Here is an 18,725-nt window from a genome sequence, read left to right as displayed (position 1 = left end):
AATATATGCCCACTGTCAAAAATCCAAACAAGATGGAAATCTGTAAAATAAAAACCAAAAGCCTTCATTTTTGCTTCTACCTCATTCTACACCCGGAGGTAATTCTAGTTAACAGATTAACTGTGAGAACCATTTGCTTCATATCCTTCCAGACTGTGTCTGTGTTTTCAGCAAATATGCACTCATACATGTATATGTACATATATATGTGCACATCTATAGCTGGGGCTTTACTTTATTAAAATGGAGCATACTCTATACATTCTATATCTTTTTAAATTTAAAGATTTTATTTATTTATTTTTTTCCCCCAAAGCCCCAGCAGATAGTTGTATGTCATAGCTGCACATCCTTCTAGTTGCTGTATGTGGGATGCGGCCTCAGCATGGCCGGAGAAGCGGTGCGTCGGTGCACGCCCAGGATCCGAACCCGGGCCGCCAGCAGCGGAGCGCGTGCACTTAACTGCTAAGCCACCGGGCCGGCCCATATATCTTTTTAAATTTAATGACGTATCATAGAAGTTTTCTCATGTCTTAGCTTATTTTTTTAACAGCTACATGACATCCCAGTGTACAGATGTACTATAATTTATTTAACACTTTCCTACTGGAGACTGTTTAGATTGTGTGCAATTTTTGATATCAAAATAGTACTGCAGTGAACATCTTTGAACATATATCATTGTGTACTTGGAGTAACATTTCTCAGGATAGATTCCTTTGCTGGGTCAAAGTTGTTCCGTTTTAAATGCTACCTTGTTGAAGTCATTCTACTTAGCAGAGGATATTGAGTACCTACAAAGCGCCTGTTGCTGTGCTGGAGCTCTGGGAAAACAGAGTTGGGTTTTTTAAAAAGCCCTTCCACCCTCATCTTCAAAAAGTGCCATGATTGGGGCAGGAAGGTCCGAGAGGGAACAATGACAGATAGACAAAGATGCCTCTAATCGCATGCTCAGTGCTGAGAGAAGCATGGCCCCACGGAAGTTGGGATGGAAGAGCTCTTGATTCTGACAGGGATTCAGGCGAGGCTGCAGGGAGAAGGGGAGATGCCAAGAGGTGTGCCTCCCTGTGCCTCCCGGGAGCCCATCTGTGAGGCTGGGTATTCAGGAAGAAATCTGTTCTAAAGAATGATGATGCTCCTGCATTTTCTCCTCCACAAAGAAGGAAATCTCGGCTGTACGCCCTTTCCTTTCCTCCTCTTGGCAGTTTCTGATTGATGATTGGAAATGATGGCAATACATAAACTATTTTTCTTTTTATTTTATGACCTGGTAATAGCAGTAACATATTTCCAGTAAATGTTTTCTATCGCAATAAAAAAGTTGTAACAAGACTAGAAATGGGTATAGTTAAACCTTAAAGAAATCACACTTTCAGAACTGTGGATTGAGGCAGTAACTCTGTAAATCATTTAACTTAGAAAAAGGCCTCCTCCCCCCAAGAAATCAGGACAGGCAGCTGGTGTTCACTTTTAAGTGCTGATCAGATAGGTGCCTGCTGTGAGGACCGGGGGCCCTCAATTTGATCCCTTTAAGACCAACTACCCCCTTCTTTTCCCTCCTTGTCTCCCACCCAACATCTTTACTCCTTGCTGAACTGATAAATCATCTCAACCTTACAATTCATTTTTTAACCCAAAGATCAAAAAGATTCTAGAATGCTCTTTCTGGAATACAGTATAGTAGTATGGTTAAGAGCCCAGGCTCTGGAATCACACACCCAGATTCTTGTCCTGGCTTTACTGTGGGCAGATGACTTAACCACTCCACATTTTTTTGTGCTCTGTAAAATAGGGATTAGAATAGGGCCTATGTCATAGAGTTTTATGATTCAAAGAGCTAAGCGCTTTGTTAAGGACCAAGAAAGTCCTCAATGTCAGTTACCATTGTTTTCAAAAAGGGCAAATTGATGATTTTGTTAAATTTGCATAGCAGTATAACAACCGACATTTATTGAGTGCTTATTAGATTGTAGGCATTGTGTTACACACAGTCTTTGCAATTACTCTATAAAGGTTTGGATCAACTAACTTGTCCAGTGTCATGTAGCTTGTAAAAGAGCCAAGAATTTAATTCAAATCTTTCTGACTCCAAAACCGACACTCTACCCACCACATGCCCACCTTCTAAGATTAGATACCCAGCAGGAGCATAGATGGTAAAACTTGGAGTAGTTCTGTCTCACACCAGATGTGGCCTCCTTTGGCTGCTAAAGGTTTGGAGCAGATGATGTTGAGAGCCCGTGCTCTCAGAACTCCAGGGCCAGGCAAAAAGAAGCATTTCCTTTCCCTAATCGCAGGCAGAGCAGCCTGCTCCTCAGCTGGTCCTTGTTAGGCTCCGATACTCTTAAGAGTATGAATGGCTGCTGCTTCTGTGTGTCTTGTATCCTTAACGTGCTCTAAAAATTAGGCGTTTCCAGCCTTTGTCTTTAATTTCTGATTCTAGCTGACACCTTCATTAATGGTCCAGTGCAAGCTTTCTGTCGACTTGAAGACTACTGTGTAAAAGTGGTTTTGCTGTCCTATCAATAATGGTCATAATTTCCCCAATACTCTCATCAGCGGTGAATTGAGTCTTGCAGCGAAGAAATGGAAACCCCACTGCAGTGGTTTTAAAGTGATTTGTCTTGTAGAGGGCGTCTTGTTTCAGTAAAATCAGGTCAGTGCGGCACTGCTGGGTCAGATGTAAGTCTGATACAAATTAGTTGGAGAAAATTGATCATTTGAACCTTAGGTTATTTTTAGCTACAGTCACTTTTTAATATCTCTTTTTTCATTATCTACATTTGTTTTAATAAACTTGAATCATTGTCGTCAGGCAAATTAAATGTCTTCTCAGTTTCAGCCAAGCCTTTGATAAGGGGAAAGACTGCTCTCACCCCACCCCTCAGTAGTGGCCTTCCCTTCACAGTTTTGGGGTTTGCTCCCGTTGTGGCATTGTTTAAACACTTAAACCCACTCCTCCGGCCGTCCCCCTCTCTGGGCTTTGTTTATTGCACAGACTGGCCCTTTGACCAGTCTGTTCTTCATTGCTATTGAAACTTAATGGGGGCAAAATTGCATTCCCAAACATTTGAACCTGAAGTGGCCAGGGCCGAACTTAGTTGATCTCTGGTGATCGGTTCAATTTAGTTACGATTTTTTGCCATTAGGCTCGGGCTGAATGATGGTGATTTGGTTGAGGCCAAATGTCTGAAGAAAATTGGCTCTCTGATAAGAGTGCTGTTATCAGAGGGGGCTACTTTCTCATTTACATTTAGATGAGTATTGATTATTTATTTACTCAGAGAAGTGAGATTCGTTTCCAATCTTATCTTTCTCGTCTCTGCTTGTCAGCAGAAAGAGAGATAGAGCTTCTGACATCAGGCCAAGATAACAGCACTTTGTAGTAAAGATAAAAGTTGGAATGGGCCTTTTTCTAGTCTTGACTGAAAGGATAAGTTTTAAAAATTAGAACTGATGGGTCATGCTTTCAAAACCTTTCCTGAAGGTTTTGCAGTTTAACTAGGCAGGAGAATTGGTTTATTGGAACAGCCTTGGTCTTTCTTCTTTTGTAATAGGAATTGTATTTAATTTGATTATATTCGGCTGTTTCACTGAGAGCAAATTGTGTATTGGCTGAGAAGAGGCTGAAGTGTGACCTTATTGTCATGTCAGCTTGTTCCTTTTTTATTATTTAAATTCCAAATTATCCGATCTGAGCCTCAGAGGGGGTATAAGCTACAGTGGTTATCACTTGAATATAATTCAGTGCTTATATTAAGATCAAGCAGAAAATGATTATAGTCGCCCCTAGAGGAAGAGTCATAAGCGATGGAGCTGACACTAAATGCAGACATTTTAGAATAGCTAATGTTGGGTCTGAGCTCTGATATTGACAGCGTCAGTTTATCAGTGATGGCTTTGGCTCACTGAGGACCTTGGCACTTAGCCAGCCCTTGCCATAGAGCAGACAAGGCTTGGCACAGTTTGCCTGGAATGGGTCTCCCTGCCACCAGTCTTCTCCAACCCATTATCTACAGTGCCACCAGAAGAATCTTCCAAAATATAAAGCTGATTATGTGGCCCCCCTGCTCTGTTAGCATCTGTTGCTTATAAGAGAGAATCCAAACCTTGACCAACAGTCTGGGCCGAGCATCCCAGCCCCAGCTTCCCCTGGAACCCCCGCAGAGCCTAGGCCTTTTCCACGCTGAGTTTCCCTTAGTCCATGTGGCCTCTTCACTACCTTCTTGCCTTTGCACGTGCCGTTCCGTTGTAGGAATGTGCTACTCCCCCGTCTTCACCTGGCTCCGAGTCCTTCAAGACTCAGTTCAGATGTTTCCACCTCAGGGAAGGGGGAGGGGAAGTTCGTTGTCCCCTCTGTGCTCCCACAGTACCCTGTCCTTACCTGGGGAAGAACACTGATTGTGCTCTTTGATAATTTGTCTGCTCCTGCGTGTCCTGCCACCTCCCCCAGCCTGCTTGAGGGCAGGAATCATGATTATTCATCTCTGTGTCTGGGACATTGTTGATGCTCAAAAAATGTTTTGTTAAATGGATGTATGGATGGCATTGTAACATCACATACCCTTTGAAATCTATACTGTCATGGTTTGTTCTGTGGGTTCTGACATTGACTCATCATTTTTAGACTATATTTGTAGGACTTGAGAGACTAGGGAGCTTGAGCAATCTTGGCTGTTAAATGAGTCTCTAATCTTAAATGCTGCCTGTAGCTTAAAAGCAAGCTTGTTTCAATATATATGCACGCTCTCCCACCCCGCACCCCTACCTTGGACACGCGTGAGAAAGGATGTGGACATCTTCTTTGAGGCCAGCATTCCCTGCCGCCGTGTTTCTTCCCTTAAGGGGGCTGTTAGCCTCTCATGACTCTTAGGCTAGGGATCTGCCTAAACCTCATTGCAGTGGTTTTTGTTCCAGCCTGTGCTAGCAATCTTAGCAGCCGTCATTGAGTACTTTGCTAAGTGAATCAAGGACTGTCTCATTTAATCCTCACAGCAACCTTCTGAGGGAAGTTCTGTTATCCTCATTTTACAGATGAGAAAATACACAGAGATTAAGTAACTTCCCCAGAATGCATAGCTGGCAGTGTTACTCCCCGCGAGGGTACAAACACCAGGAGTTTTCTACTCAAAACCCAACCTTTCATCGTATTTGCTCACACTTAATCTTTTTCTGGCTGCAGGAATTTCTTTCAGGTTAGAGCATTTGCCAGCTCTGAGCTGGCAAATGGCAAATAGTTGACGTGAAGGCCTGTTCATGAACATGTTCAGCTTTGACTCTATCATTTTTCCTCAGATAGGTGGTCCTCAAACTTGTTCTGATGCTCAGCAATAGTAATTATAGGTTAATTCATTTATATCCCACTTCAATCCAAAAAGCAGTTGGAATACGTATGTTATTGTAGTAGGATAAAAAAATACATGACTTGGGGCCGGCCCTGTGGCATAGCGGTTAAGTGTGTGCACTCCGCTGCTGGCGGCCCAGGTTCGGATCCCGGGCGCGCATCGACACACTGCTTGTCAGGCCATGCTGTGGCGGCATCCCCCATAAAGTCTTCCCCAGCAAAAAAAGAGGAGGATTGGCATGGATGTTAGCTCAGGGCTGATCTTCCTCACACACACACACGCAAAAAAGGAAAATAGATGAATTGAAAAACTACATGAAAGGAAAAGGGAAATAAAGGTCCAGAGGATTAACTGACACAGAAATTCGTGTCCAGTCATCGCCGTCAGGTCACACATTTAGTGCTTAGCTTCCTAATGGGCAAAGGAAAAAGGGACACAGTATCAGTTAGTTACCAGATTTATGTTAACCTGTCTAAAGATTAAAAAAAGCAAGCCAATTGCTCCGAGGAAGTACAGATTTTCCCAATGCCAAGGTCTGAAGGAAGTTTCTCCCATGGTCTTTAGATATAAGACGCAGAGTGATTGAGGCAGTGGTGTGGCTTCTCTCTTCAGGCTTCTGTACTTGCTTCCCATTGGGTTTCAACTTTCAGCTGGCTCTCAGCTATTAAGGAATTGCTAAATCCTTTTATGTTTCAGTCAAGGATTAAAGGGATGAGAAAGCTGGACTGAGCATGTATGTATCCGCCACCCAAAAGATACTACAAATTTTCTTTGAAACTTATGTGCTGAGATGTTTGCCTCGGGTTTACAAAATCCCGTAAAAATCCTGCCTGGGTATTTTAACTTGGAACCCGCCCGAAGTGCCCAGAGCAGTATTTTTGTTCCTAGACCATTCAGTGACATGGTATTACTGCAATAAATACATCATTGGAATGCCCAGGCAGGTTTTCTTGTCACTGCGGAGTAACTGCTTCCCAGAATCTTCCTTTTGTGTTCCCCTCTGCTGTGAAGGAGAGGTCATGTGGCTTCATGCACAGCTGTGACATTTTAAAACCTCTCTCCAAAGGGTGGATGTTGCCTTGAGAACTATGTCCTGTTCAGTGTGAAAGAGCTTGTAATATTTTATATAATCATTTCTTTGGTAAAAGTATATTAATAGAAACTGACGTCACAGCTTATCTTTTTTAAATGGCCTTTAGCTGCTATTTTTTCTTACCTCCCATGTCAGCTGCCTAAAAATTAAACAAGCATTTGATAGAAACTATAGTTTGATATATAGTAGGTCTGGGTTGTCATAATCTTGATTATCATCAACAGACTTTATTAAGAACTTGTTATGAATGAGGCTCTGTGGTTCACATGTAATAGAGAGAGTGCAGGCCTGGGCAATCCTGGGTATGAATCCTAGTTCCACCACTTCCCATGGGATGTTGAGCACGTTATTAGCCTCTGTGAGTCACAGTTTCTTCCTCTGTAAAATGGAATTCATACTCTTTACATCCTAGGGTGGTGAAGAGTAAATGAGATGATCTCTATAAAAGGCCTCGCACAGCACCTTGCACATAGTAGGCCCTGTTCTGTTCTTATGATCTCTTATTACAATCCAGAGGTGGAGGATGGTGATGATAGCTGACATTTAAATAACACTATTCATGTGTCAGACACTGTTCTCACTGCTTTACAACTACTAACTTATTGACTTCTCAGACAGGCCTATAAAGTAGGTGCTATTATGATCCCCATTTTACAGATGAAGAAACAGAGAGGTTAAGTAGGTTAGCCCATAGTCATACAACTAAGTTGGCCAGGACTAGACCAAGGCAATTTGGCCCAAAATCCATGCCTTTAATCACCGGGCTATATTGCTTCTCATATATACCCTGCCTCTCGTTGCACAGTATGGCCTAAAGTTATCAATCTGCCTTTTTTGGGAGAAAACGTGTGAAATAGTCTTGCTCTGTGAGATATCTTATCCACTGTTCAACAGGCGAGAATTAGGAGAGAAATTGAGATTTGTAAGAGGCAGTTTTCCATTTGGGTTTAGATCTCCAGTCTCATCTACAGCTTAACCACCCTACCTTCCCCAAAGTCAAGACCTATCAGTTCTGTGCAAGGTTCAGAAGTGGATTTCCAGATTGTTCGTTAGCTTTTATGGAAGAGCAGGGATGACACTCAAAATTTCAGTTACTGACAAAACTGGGCATACATAGGAATATTCTTAAGGAAAGATGGGGAGGGAATCTTCCTGGATGGATGGAACGATAAGGTGATCCTGTCTTCATAAGGACCCAGGCAGGACACAGCCATAGCATGGGATATTTAGTATGTGTGGATTTCATTAAAATAAATTATTTCAGATCATTTTCCTTTTGAATTTATAGAAACCACAAGTTAAGTGATTCAGAACCCAAATGAATCCACAAATCTACAAAAATCTATACTTATGGTATAAACTATGGCCTCTTTATAATTGGCCAGTAATTTATAGTTTGCAAGAGGAAGAAAGGTTTAAAACACACAGGCTTTTGAGCCAAAGACCCTTGGGTTTCATTTCCCCCTTCCTACTTCTTACCTTTATGATTTTGGGCAAGTTCCTTCACCCTGCCAACCTTCAGAGTCCCAATGTGTGAAATGAGGATAATAATATCTGCCTCTCAAAGTTGCTGTGAGGATTCAGTAAGGTAACATATGTAGTGTGCTTGGCATATAATGGTCATGCGGTAAATAAGAGTCGTCATCATACTAGGCTTCAAGGAGAATGTCTTAAAGCTACTTTTAGGAAACAAACTATTTTAATAGAAGTATCTGCAGGACCCAAGAAACAAGAAACTAAATGTCAAATGATGGCGTTTATAGCTTTGAGAGTGGTGCAGGGACTTGTGCTTAGGGAGAAGGGACCCTTCTGAGTGTTCCGTGCCTCCTCTGGTTTCCCTCATCCATGTTGCCCAGGCAGCTACAGAGACCAGAGGAAAAAGTATGCAAAGGAGACCAGCCTGAAATACACCCTGATGCAGCCAGACCTTCACTCCCAGTGATTAGGAAAGGGGCAGCTTGCTTCGAATCCTGCTGTCAGGTAGGCAGACAGCTTGAGAAGGCCGAAATCCCGTACACTGCACTCAAAGTCAGAGTAAGCATGCCAGGTTGCAAGGTTACTTAAGATGAAAATATCGATCTACATAAACAGATAATGTCTAATTTTTAAATTATTGCATGTAAAAGACCCATTGGAAATGCCATAATGTGTGGTAATTACAGTATCCTCAGAAAAATGGCACAGTAAGAAATTGGAGGACTTGTTAAGTATATATGATGTTTTTTAAATTATAAAAGTAGCCTTTATTTATTATAGGAAATTTGAAAAATATAGAAAAACACTGAGGAAAAATAAAACCACTCATCATCCCACTATCCAGTACAACCATTATTCACGTTTTAGAAATAACCTTCCAGTCCTTTTTTTGCCCCTATGACTTTACATATATTTTTCCTAATTATAATCATCTTGCACATATTGTTATAATTTGTTGTTTTCATAAAATAGCATATTAGAAACATGTTTTATAAAATTAAATACTTTTGCAACATCACTTTTAATATCCTCATGATATTTCACAATATTTTCTGTTGTGAAAATACAAGAGGTTAGAAAATACAACTGCTTAGTCCCCCTGTTGTTAGATCTAAGTTGTTCCTAAATTTTGGCTATCATAAAAAAATGAATTATTGTAGCTAAACTATGTACCCAGATTTCACTATAAATTCGTAGAAGTGGATGTCAGTGCCTGTACACTATGTTGCTGGGAGATGTGGGTAGGGCAGTTGGAGGTTGTCTAACAGGCCAGTGTTTTCGAAAGCAGCTCTCCAGGTTCAGGGGTGACTCCCTTCCCTCTAATGGGCTGAAGAGGCGGGTGTTAGGGAGTAGGGAGGGAGGATAGGAGAGGGTGCATAGGAATCTCTCACGAGCTAAGTTTTCTTAAAGTTCGTCTGAGCATGATTTTTCTGTGATTACTTCCACCAGTGAATGTGAAAGCATCAGTGATCAGCAGCAGACATGCCTGTAATTGACAGATGTTGGCACTGACAGGTGACTGGAATTAGTGGAGACTAAGAATTACCTGTATTTCCATACCTTTATTTGCTTAATATCTTTGAAATTAAAATTGAACTATGTATAATGTTGAAATACAATACCTTCTTGACCTGAACACAGTGTATGAAAGTTTGTAAGAATTATGTGGACTTCTGAGCATGTATTTGCTTAAATAGTTGTGTGTGTTTTGAGCATTGTTTACTTAGTTAAGGTGTAAAAGCTGTAAGTAGGGACCGGTCTGGTGGTGTAGTGGTTAAGTGTGCGCACTCTGCTTTGGTGGCCCAGGGTTCACAGATTCGGATCCCGGGCGCACGGACACATGCACCACTTATAAAACCATGCTGTGGCAGGTGTCCCGCTTATAAAGTAGAGGAAAATAGGCACGGCTGTTAGCCCAGGGCCGATCTTCCTCAAGCAAAAAGAAGAGGAGTGGCAACAGATGTTAGCTCAGGGCTAATCTTCCTCACCAAAAAAATAAAATAAAATAAAAGCTGTAAATAGTGTAAAAAGGACTGAATGTATGTAAGAACTTTGAGTATTGGCAGAAATACTAATAAAATGCCAATTAGAGAAAAGATCAAACATACCATGAAACTGAAATGAAACTGAAATGAAACTCGGCAGTGCTACAGATGAACATAGAACATGGTGGGGGAGAATGACTTGAGATGAGTGAAATGCCTCAGACTGATGAAGGAAAAGGATTGGATGTGAAAAATCAACAAGTTGACAACAGCTGAAGAATATATCTAAAAATATGTGTTCCACCTGTGAACCCGGCAAGGCCTCTGATACTTTCCCCAGATCTCTTACACTTCTCCTCCTGTCTGACCAAACACGCCTTTCATAGTCAAAATAATGAGACAGTTTCTTACGGCTCTAATCCTTCAATAACCATTAACAACAGGAGCAGTCTTTTGCATCTGGTCATTGGACCTGTTAGGTGTTATCTGAGAACAAGATTGTCATTTAGCTTGACAAAGAAATACATGAATAAATGTGTAAAATGCCCCAGTATTTTATTAAGACCTGCCAGAATCCCCTGTGTGACGCAGGGTAGCTAGTATTCCTGGTTTTCAGTATTACTGACCCTGTGTCTCTTGTGTTTTCATAAATGTTTCAACAAAAACATGAATCAGCAGCCACTGTCATTCTATCACCGTAACCCAAAAACCTGAGATTTAATTTTTTAACTTCATCTGCTTTTTAAAAAATGTTTTTAACTTTTTGGCCTGTCATCATATTAGAGTTCTAAACATATCTTATTCCTGCTTATAATTGATTATTCATTATTATATAGTGATTATTAATAATAAGTACTTTTGTAGGAGTGCCTCCTAGGAGGCAGGTACATTACTAAGTATTTTTCCGATATCATCTCTGATCTTCACAATAATCCTTCAAGGTTTAAGTATTCCCACATTACATATTAGGAGACAGGTTCAGAGAGAGTAGGTTACCTGCTCGTATCTGAGAAACCACGTAGCCGTGTTGTGACTCCAGGTCAGTCTCACTCAAAAGCCATCTACCTCTCACCTTGTTTTGGGAAGAACTGAGCAAAAACAGACCTGATAATAGAACAGACAAGTGTGTGAAACTTTGTGGGAAAAAACCCCCAGACTCTTCCATCTTGGTTAGCTAGACCCTCAAGACAGACTGCAGCATTTTCCTAATACTTTATCAGCTTTTCGCCAGTATGTGGTGTTTTTTCCATGTTAAATTCACTGTTTCAGACTTGCTCCCCTCCTCCTGCCCCTTTGATCTTCCAGGCCCTCAGTACCGCCTGGAGAAGCAGAGCGAGCCCAATGTCGCCGTGGACCTGGAGAGCACTTTGGAGAGCCAGAGCGCCTGGGAGTTCTGCCTGGTCCGAGAGAACAGTACGTTGGCCTCCTTGCTCCGTGCCTGCTTTGTCCGTTGCAAACATGCTTAGAGTCATGTGTTTGGGAACACTCACTGGTCTGGCTTCCCTAGGCAGATTTGAAGGGACTTTGTGTTCCACAGCAGCCGTCGTGCCAAAAGTGTATCCCAAAGTGAAGTGATTGATTTCATGCTTTTTGGTAAAGAGTCTGCGTCCTGTGTAGCTCTTGGTGATTCATATTTTTCTGTTAAACAGTATCTTCCTAAGTTAGAAGCAGCCCTGGAAACAGCTTAGAAATATGAGGCCTTTTCTGAGACAAAGGCTATTTTGTTATAAAGCAACTGGCCCTGTCAGTGTTACTGTTCAGACATCAAGTTTTACAAAATTCTGGTTATTTGCATCCTCTGAGGAGGCAATGGGGCGGTTCCTAGTGCTATATTGAAGGCCTCCTTAAAACTTCAGTTAATTTCTTTCATTCTCTGTGTAGAGTTCCCAAGTTGTGAATTTGTGCCATTTCTCTCCTTTATGCTCTCATGGACTTAAGGGGCAAGTGACGTTTGAAAACTGCGATTCTGACAGCTGACTCCGTGTCATTCCTGCCTCAGGGCTTTCACACAGGCTGTTTCTTCTGCGTGGAACACTCTTTCTCCCAGTCTAGTTAACTCTCTCATCCTTCTTCTCAGTTTAAATGTCACCTCTAAAAAGAGACCACCTATGCTCTCCCTGTTCCCCCATTGCCTAAACTTGATCCATCTCTCTTTTGGGTCCCCAGTTATATTCCATCATAGAGCATACTACTTTTTCCTCATTGCATCTGTTTCTGTTTATAATTATTTATTTTGCTTGATGATTGTTTGATGTCTGTCTCCCCCACTAGATCGTCAGGTCTGTGGGGGTGTCCCCGACCTGTGCCAGGTTGTCCTTCATTAATTCAGCACATATTCACTCATCACCTGCTGTAGGTCATGTCCTGCATGTTGGAACTCAGTAGTGGATTCTGTTTCAAAATGTTGACTCCTTGTTATACAAATAAGATAAAATGTTGTTTATTAGGGTCTTGGTAAATATTTTGGATATGTAACTCTTATACATGTTAAAAACAATTTCAGGTAACAAAATGTTTTTAGTGAAAACTTAGCCTCTCTTCTCTCCCATAATTCCCAGAGACAACCGTCGTTCCCAGTTTCTTCAGCATCTTTCTAGGGATCATCTATGCATATGCAAGCATATTCTGTATAGTATGTGAATATACCCACGCATATACATATATATACGCTCATATACATACACACACACATTTGTGTTACCCCCCTTTTTAAAAACAGATGATAGAAAACTAGATCAGTGTTCTACATTTTTCTTTTATCGTTTTAACAATATATCATAGAGATTATCCCACATTAATCCACATATTATTCCACATATAAATTCACCTCTTTCTTTTTTACTACTGCATAACATTCCATGGTATACTGTGATTTCAAATTAGTATTTTGGGTTTTTTTCCAAAAAGATAAGGCCCAACTTTCTTACATTAGGAAAGAGAAGCTGTGAGGATTGGTGGATAAAACTTTGAAATCTGGGCTTTTGTTGTCATTCCACTGCTAGACATGAGCAGAGTCTTAGTTAAGTTGTGTGACCTCTGTGAACCTCAGCGTCCCCTACTTGAAAGATTTGCAGGAAGCTTCCAGTACTTGCACTCTGACTCAAAATCACTGTGTTAGTGAAAGAAACCCTTACCAGCATTTACAAAGGATACAAGGCAGTCAATGGTTTGGAATCAATGGAATATTATAACTGTTATAACTAGTCTTTGTAAAATGGAAATAAATTATAAAAATAATTATTTTTATAGAAAAGGGTTAAAAAATTTTTTTAAATAGGAGTTCTAATCAAGAACCAAATATTCTTCCTCAGTAGCTACCTATTAAGAAATTGAATTGAGACAAAGAAAGATATTTCAAAAATAGAATTTTTTTCACTTCTGTTGGTATGTTTGATCAGGACAGGCTTGCTATCCTTGAAGCCATGTTAGAAGTGAACTAAATTATGAGCATTTCTCATGCAGCGTTTAAGACAGTATGCTGGCAAGCCAGAGGGCCTCAGTTCACATTCTGGCCCTGCCACTTACTGGCTATGTGACCTTGCACAATTTACTTAACCTCTCTTGGGTAGTTTATCTGCGCTCATAAGGTTGATAGGAGGATTCCATGAGTTTTAATAATCATAAAGCTCTTAGAACAGTGCTTGGCACATAATAAACACTGAATAAATGTTAACTGTAATTAATAAATAATGAAAGAGCAGCGTTCTGTGGCTGATCGAGCAGATGGGCACGGGTGTGGAGGTCTGGAATCATCTCACTGTCAGGGCCCTTGAGGAGGTGTGTGATGGAGGAGGGAGTGATGCAGAATGGAGGGGAAAGAGGGTGGGGGGGCGGAGCAAGTCTGTAAGTCTGTGTTGTAGGGCCAAAGAACTTAGAAGCAGGGTACTTCCTAGCAAATGTGCTTTGGTTTCCTGGAAGGGATGTGTGCCTTATAAGTAAAACTATTTGACTGAGAAGACTGTTGTAAGGGTGGATATAAGCCTTTCAGTTTTCTTCCAAGGAGGGACAGGGCATGACTTTTTATATCAACCACATCAAACGATGTTTTCTTAATTATTTATTCAGGCTTTCTATTGTAAGGCATGTGCCAGACATTTTGCAAATGCTCTCTCTTGTAATTTTCACAGCTGCTTTACAAGATATTATTCTAATTGTGGAGAGAGGTTGTGACTTGCCCGAAGTTAGTTAGCCAGTAAGTGATAGGACCAGAGTTCTAGGTCGTCTGATTCCAAAGCCCACTCTGAGATAGTTGTTAAAACAACCTAGATTTTCAATTTTAAGAATAGTGATGACAGTTGTCTTTATACACTATGAGAGAGAAGCTTTTAAATGAAGCTGCTATGACAAGAGTTTTTGCCTAGGGACTGAGAGCTAACATTTGTGCTTGGATCTTGGCCTAAATAAGAAAATGACAAGCCAAAGTCCTTGAGCTTTCCAGTTTGGATTCTTGTCTGACAATCTACTACATCCTTCAGCCAAGTGTCTGCTAGAAGTTGGAATCAGACCAGAAGGAAGCACGAGTACATTATGGAGAGGATGTAACATTAGAAGACTTCCATTCTTGTCCAGCATCTGTATAAATCCTGGCATCAAACTGAGCCTCAATTTCCTTTTCTGCCAGACATTGCCAGTGACCTTTTCTCTTACCCACTGATCATATGTGGGTAGCCTATCCAGGTCCTTAGAAGAGAGATGCAGCATGAACCAACTTACTCTTTCCACAGCTTTAAGAGAGAAACTCGAGAATTTCCCATTGTCAGGGCCAAAATAGGCCCCAAATTAAACTGGCTTTATGGAGTACCAGTGAAGTGTCAGACACTGTGTCTTTCCTTTTCTGTCACTCACTAGTCTGTCCTTATAGTAGTTCAGCATGGTGCTTAAAGCACAGTCTTTAGAATCAGGCAGACCTCGAGTGAGCCATTGCAGCCTCTGACATTGGGCAAGTCATGTCACCTCTCTGAGAGTAGTTTCCTGTGTAAATGGAGGTGGTTGAATCTATTTCGTAAGATTTTTTTGAGGATTAAATTAGATACAAGTGCTGTCATTATAACAACCTTTTTGGCCAGTGTGGTCATCCTCTTCATTTTATAGAAGACGAAACTGAGGCCTGGAGGGGGTGATTTGCTCATGGTCACATGTATAATAATCAGGGGGCCTGGAAAACTGTGTCTTCTATCCATTAAGTCTAGTGAAAGAGCTGAATCTAATTATTTTATTTCCTCATTAGAAGTTGCTATAGATAGAGGCTTCAGTTGTTCTTTAAAACCTCCTTTGATCTCCTTTCTTTATCAAGGAAACCTTCCTTTATTTCAGTATCTTATTGAAATTCTTAATTTCCTTAATTTAAGGCTATACTGAAGAAGGTGAGCAGTTACCCGGATGAGTGGACTGTGGCAGGGGACAGTATCTCTGGGTCTCAGTCTGTGGGAGCCCTCTTTTACCTCTTTAGTTTCCCTTGAAGACCCAGGAGAGGAGGCAGCTCCTCCTAGGGGCCTTCCCAGATTCCTGGCTGCCACTCCCTGGGCTCAGGTAGAAACCGTCTCTTTACGCCTCTTTGATCACTGATTCCGCTGGATGGATTTGCCCACTCCCACATTGGACTGTGACCACCACACCACACCCCCGCCCCCAGAGCAGGGACCAAGTCTGAGTTCCCTCTGCATCCTGGTGCCTGTAGCCAGGTGTGGTTCATTCCCCTGGATGGGTGAGCCTCCAGAGTCCCTGGCATCACCAGGCTTCTCACTAGGGCTCTGAGGGGCAAGTACGTGATGGCTTTAAAGAGAATGTGGGGTTTATGTGAGCATCTTTATGTATAGGAGTTTCTTCTTGATGGTACTTGGGCTTCCCCCCACCACCAATACTGTTAAATAAGAAACGAGAAGGGTGCAAAAGCAACTGTAGACAGTGAGTGACTGCATGCTTTATCCTGGTGTGTTTCCAGCTCCTCTTCATGGTGCTTATTCCCAGTGGGCTGATGCCTCCTCCAATGTGTGTTCTGTGCCAGCCCTGGAGACTCCCTGGTGGTTCCATTTGGCTTCTGGAGGCTTTGCCTTCTTCAGTTACAAATTACTGATCTCTCCAATTTTATCATGTGACTTTAAGCCTCTTTTAGTATATCACAGCAGTCTTCAAATGCAAAAGAAAATGTGATCCTGCAAATAAACTCTGTTTACAAATGGAAATGACTTGTGGTGTTCGTGGTACATATTTTAGGTTGAGTTGCTCCTGGAAGCCAGTTAAGTATCTGGCTTTGGTGGGGGAAAAGTGTTCACTGTAAGGAATTTTCTAAATGGGTGAGAGTTTTTTCAAGTAGATATTGGATAATAGCTCTCTGCTTACTGCATGCTAACAGAATTTAAATGAAACAGAAACGTTATCACCGTGTAAGAATACCTGTGTGCCTCCGCCTCCTGCTGTCTGGGTACTGTGGGCTGGTTGGCAGTGTGTTGCCAGGGGAAAGGCAAGATGTTTGGAGCCACTGTGTGACCTTGGGCAGGTCCTTCTCCAGAGCTTCTTTTCCCCGTCTATAGAATGTGCTGGCATCCCTACCCTGGAAGGCTGCTGAGAGGGTTGGCTGAGACTGTGGGCATTGGAAGCGCTGGTGAAGCACAGTGCACAGTGTGTGCTGGCCATTCCCAGTGTTTGTCTGTGTGACTGAGACACCGCGGCTGGTCTCCACTTGTGTGTGGTGGCTTTTTCTCTCCCTGGTATTCCTGTCTTCCCTCTAGCCTCTCAGACTTCCCACAGGCCCCTGGGGCAGTGGCCAGCACCAAGGGTCAGTGATATCTAGGGCAAAAAACAGTGCTGACCTGTGTAGAAGCAAACTTGTGCCCTGCCCATGTGTACTTGTTAGTAACGAGTGTCTGAACTGCACTATGTGGGCTGAGAAAGTCCACATGAATTGCATTTTTCACTCTCCCCCTTTCTTGAAAGTTCCCTCCTTTTCATTTTATCATTAGGTAGAAATTAGTATTCAAGGGAAATTGGTCTTAATATATTAAAATTGGTTAAGTGCATTTAGACCTGTACCACAGCCAATGTCTTATTGGAAAATGTAATTGGGGACTCTGTGTATGTAATTAATTGAATTACAATTAAGAACTTTCATTAAGTGATACACTGGTACATTAGAGCAGTAAGGAAACATGTTTGACGAGCCACAAACCCTGTATGGCCCTCTGTGAGGGCACAGGGATTTGCATCCCTCTGGTAGGCTCCTGGCCTCAGAATCCGCCCTGCAGCCCCTAATGGTCTGTTAATGCATCAGGTGACATTTCTGCAGTGACTCCCCTGATGGGAGGTGAGGTTCTTCCATCCTGTGTGCCCTCATTCTCTAACTCGAGTCAGGGAGACAGATGCCTCAGTGTTGATCAGACTTTACAGTTCTGAGATATTTTGTCATGTAAATTGTCAGAAATGCCCAGGCTCCTTAGAAGACCCTATTACTTTTCCTGTGTTTTGAACAGTAGCAAAGACACATTGGAAGAAGAGGAAGTGATGGGAATTCTGTTATCAGCCTAACTTCCAAGCAAACCTATAACGAACTGATGGTCCAAACCCTCGAATGGTCATGCTTCATCCTCTAAAGGGTGTTTGGCTTCACTCTGGGCACATATTTGTTCATTCATCCCCTAGACCTTGATGGCATCCTCCTCTGGGCCAGCCACTGTGCTGAATGGTGGAGAGGAGCCCCCACATCATGGAGCCACAGTTGTGATAAGTGCTACGAAGGGTAGAAAAGAGTATAATGGCAGGGGACTGGAGCTGGTGAGAGGAGGAGGAGAAAGCTTCCTTGAGGAAGAATAAAAAGGAGTTAGTCAGATAATGAGTAAGAGAATGTTCCAGGCCAAGGGACTGCTCGTCTGAAGGCCTTGAGAAGGAGTTTGGCATATTTGGGAACGAAATGAATGCAGAGGAATGAAATGAGCAAGGGAGAGAGTGCTGAAGGATGAGACTGAGAGATGGGCAGGGTCTCGAATGCAGAGCCAAAAGACCCCCCCTTCCATGATCTGCTCTTTTTAGAAATTCTGCAAACCTGAAACCGTTTCTTGCTGGTCACCTCATAAAACAAGATTACCCTGATTTATTGAGGGTCTGAAATTTCCCTCTGGAAAGGCTTTTACTCCAAGAGTTGAATCAATTAGGCACTGACAGCAAGGATCCCTACCCTGGTTGTAGCATGGCAGAGTTAGTGAAGGGTGTATCCTACTGTGTGATCCTGCTGGCTTTGAGGAGATTACTGCAGAGGGGCATGCATGCATGCATGTGTGTGTGTTATAGTATATCACCTATTGATTATTTTTTAGAGACCAGCAAAAATGACTAGTAGCTGAAGGGAAGTGTTTAATAGAAGAGAAGTTTGGAGTTTGGGGCTTATGAGGCTTTGGGGACTTAAAAGGCCTTTGGAAAAAAAAAATGTGATGGATGTAAAAAGCTAAGGGAGAGTTTTTCTCCATGACTCACCTGTGCATCCAGCGTCGAGTCTTAGAGAAGGAGTGGAGAGAGTTATGTTTTATCCCTCATTCTTTGTTCTGGCAAGGCCAGGCATGATTGTGTTCCCCTTAGATACTGTTATGGCCCTTGGAGTTATACATTCCCAGCCCATCCAAGAAACGTTTTTACCCAAGGGGTTATGTGGTGGTTAAGGGCACATTTTTGGAATTAGACAGACCTGGGTTCAGTTCCTGGCTGTGGCTTATACTAGTTGTAGGACTGTACGGCAGGATGACATTCTGAGCCTCATTTTTCTCACCTGTGAAAAGAGGATAATCATATGCAACTTAAAAGGGCGTTGAGAAAATAAAATGAGAGAGTGTATTATTTCAA

At 42.1% G+C, this 18,725-nt stretch overlaps 1 protein-coding gene across 8 annotated transcripts in view; it reads left to right on the top strand.

Annotated features, from left to right (window-relative positions):
• The window catches only part of MAPKAP1 (MAPK associated protein 1), a 234,100-nt gene that overhangs the window by 165,965 nt on the left and 49,410 nt on the right, over positions 1-18,725 (top strand). For 7 of the 8 annotated variants that reach the window (XM_058524053.1, XM_058524051.1, XM_058524047.1 and 4 more), the window contains one exon: positions 11,205-11,312. The exons of the other annotated variant lie outside the window; for it this stretch is intronic. In XM_058524053.1, coding sequence (XP_058380036.1) covers positions 11,205-11,312 — 108 coding nt within the window. The remainder of the gene's footprint in view (positions 1-11,204; positions 11,313-18,725) is intronic. 8 annotated transcript variants of the gene reach the window in all.

Source organism: Diceros bicornis, chromosome 28 (genome assembly GCF_020826845.1).
Source record: "Diceros bicornis minor isolate mBicDic1 chromosome 28, mDicBic1.mat.cur, whole genome shotgun sequence".
In the NCBI taxonomy this organism is placed as follows: Eukaryota; Metazoa; Chordata; class Mammalia; order Perissodactyla; family Rhinocerotidae; genus Diceros; species Diceros bicornis.
The sequence above is the reverse complement of the archived record's forward strand: the minus strand, read 5'-3'. Positions and strand labels throughout refer to the sequence as shown.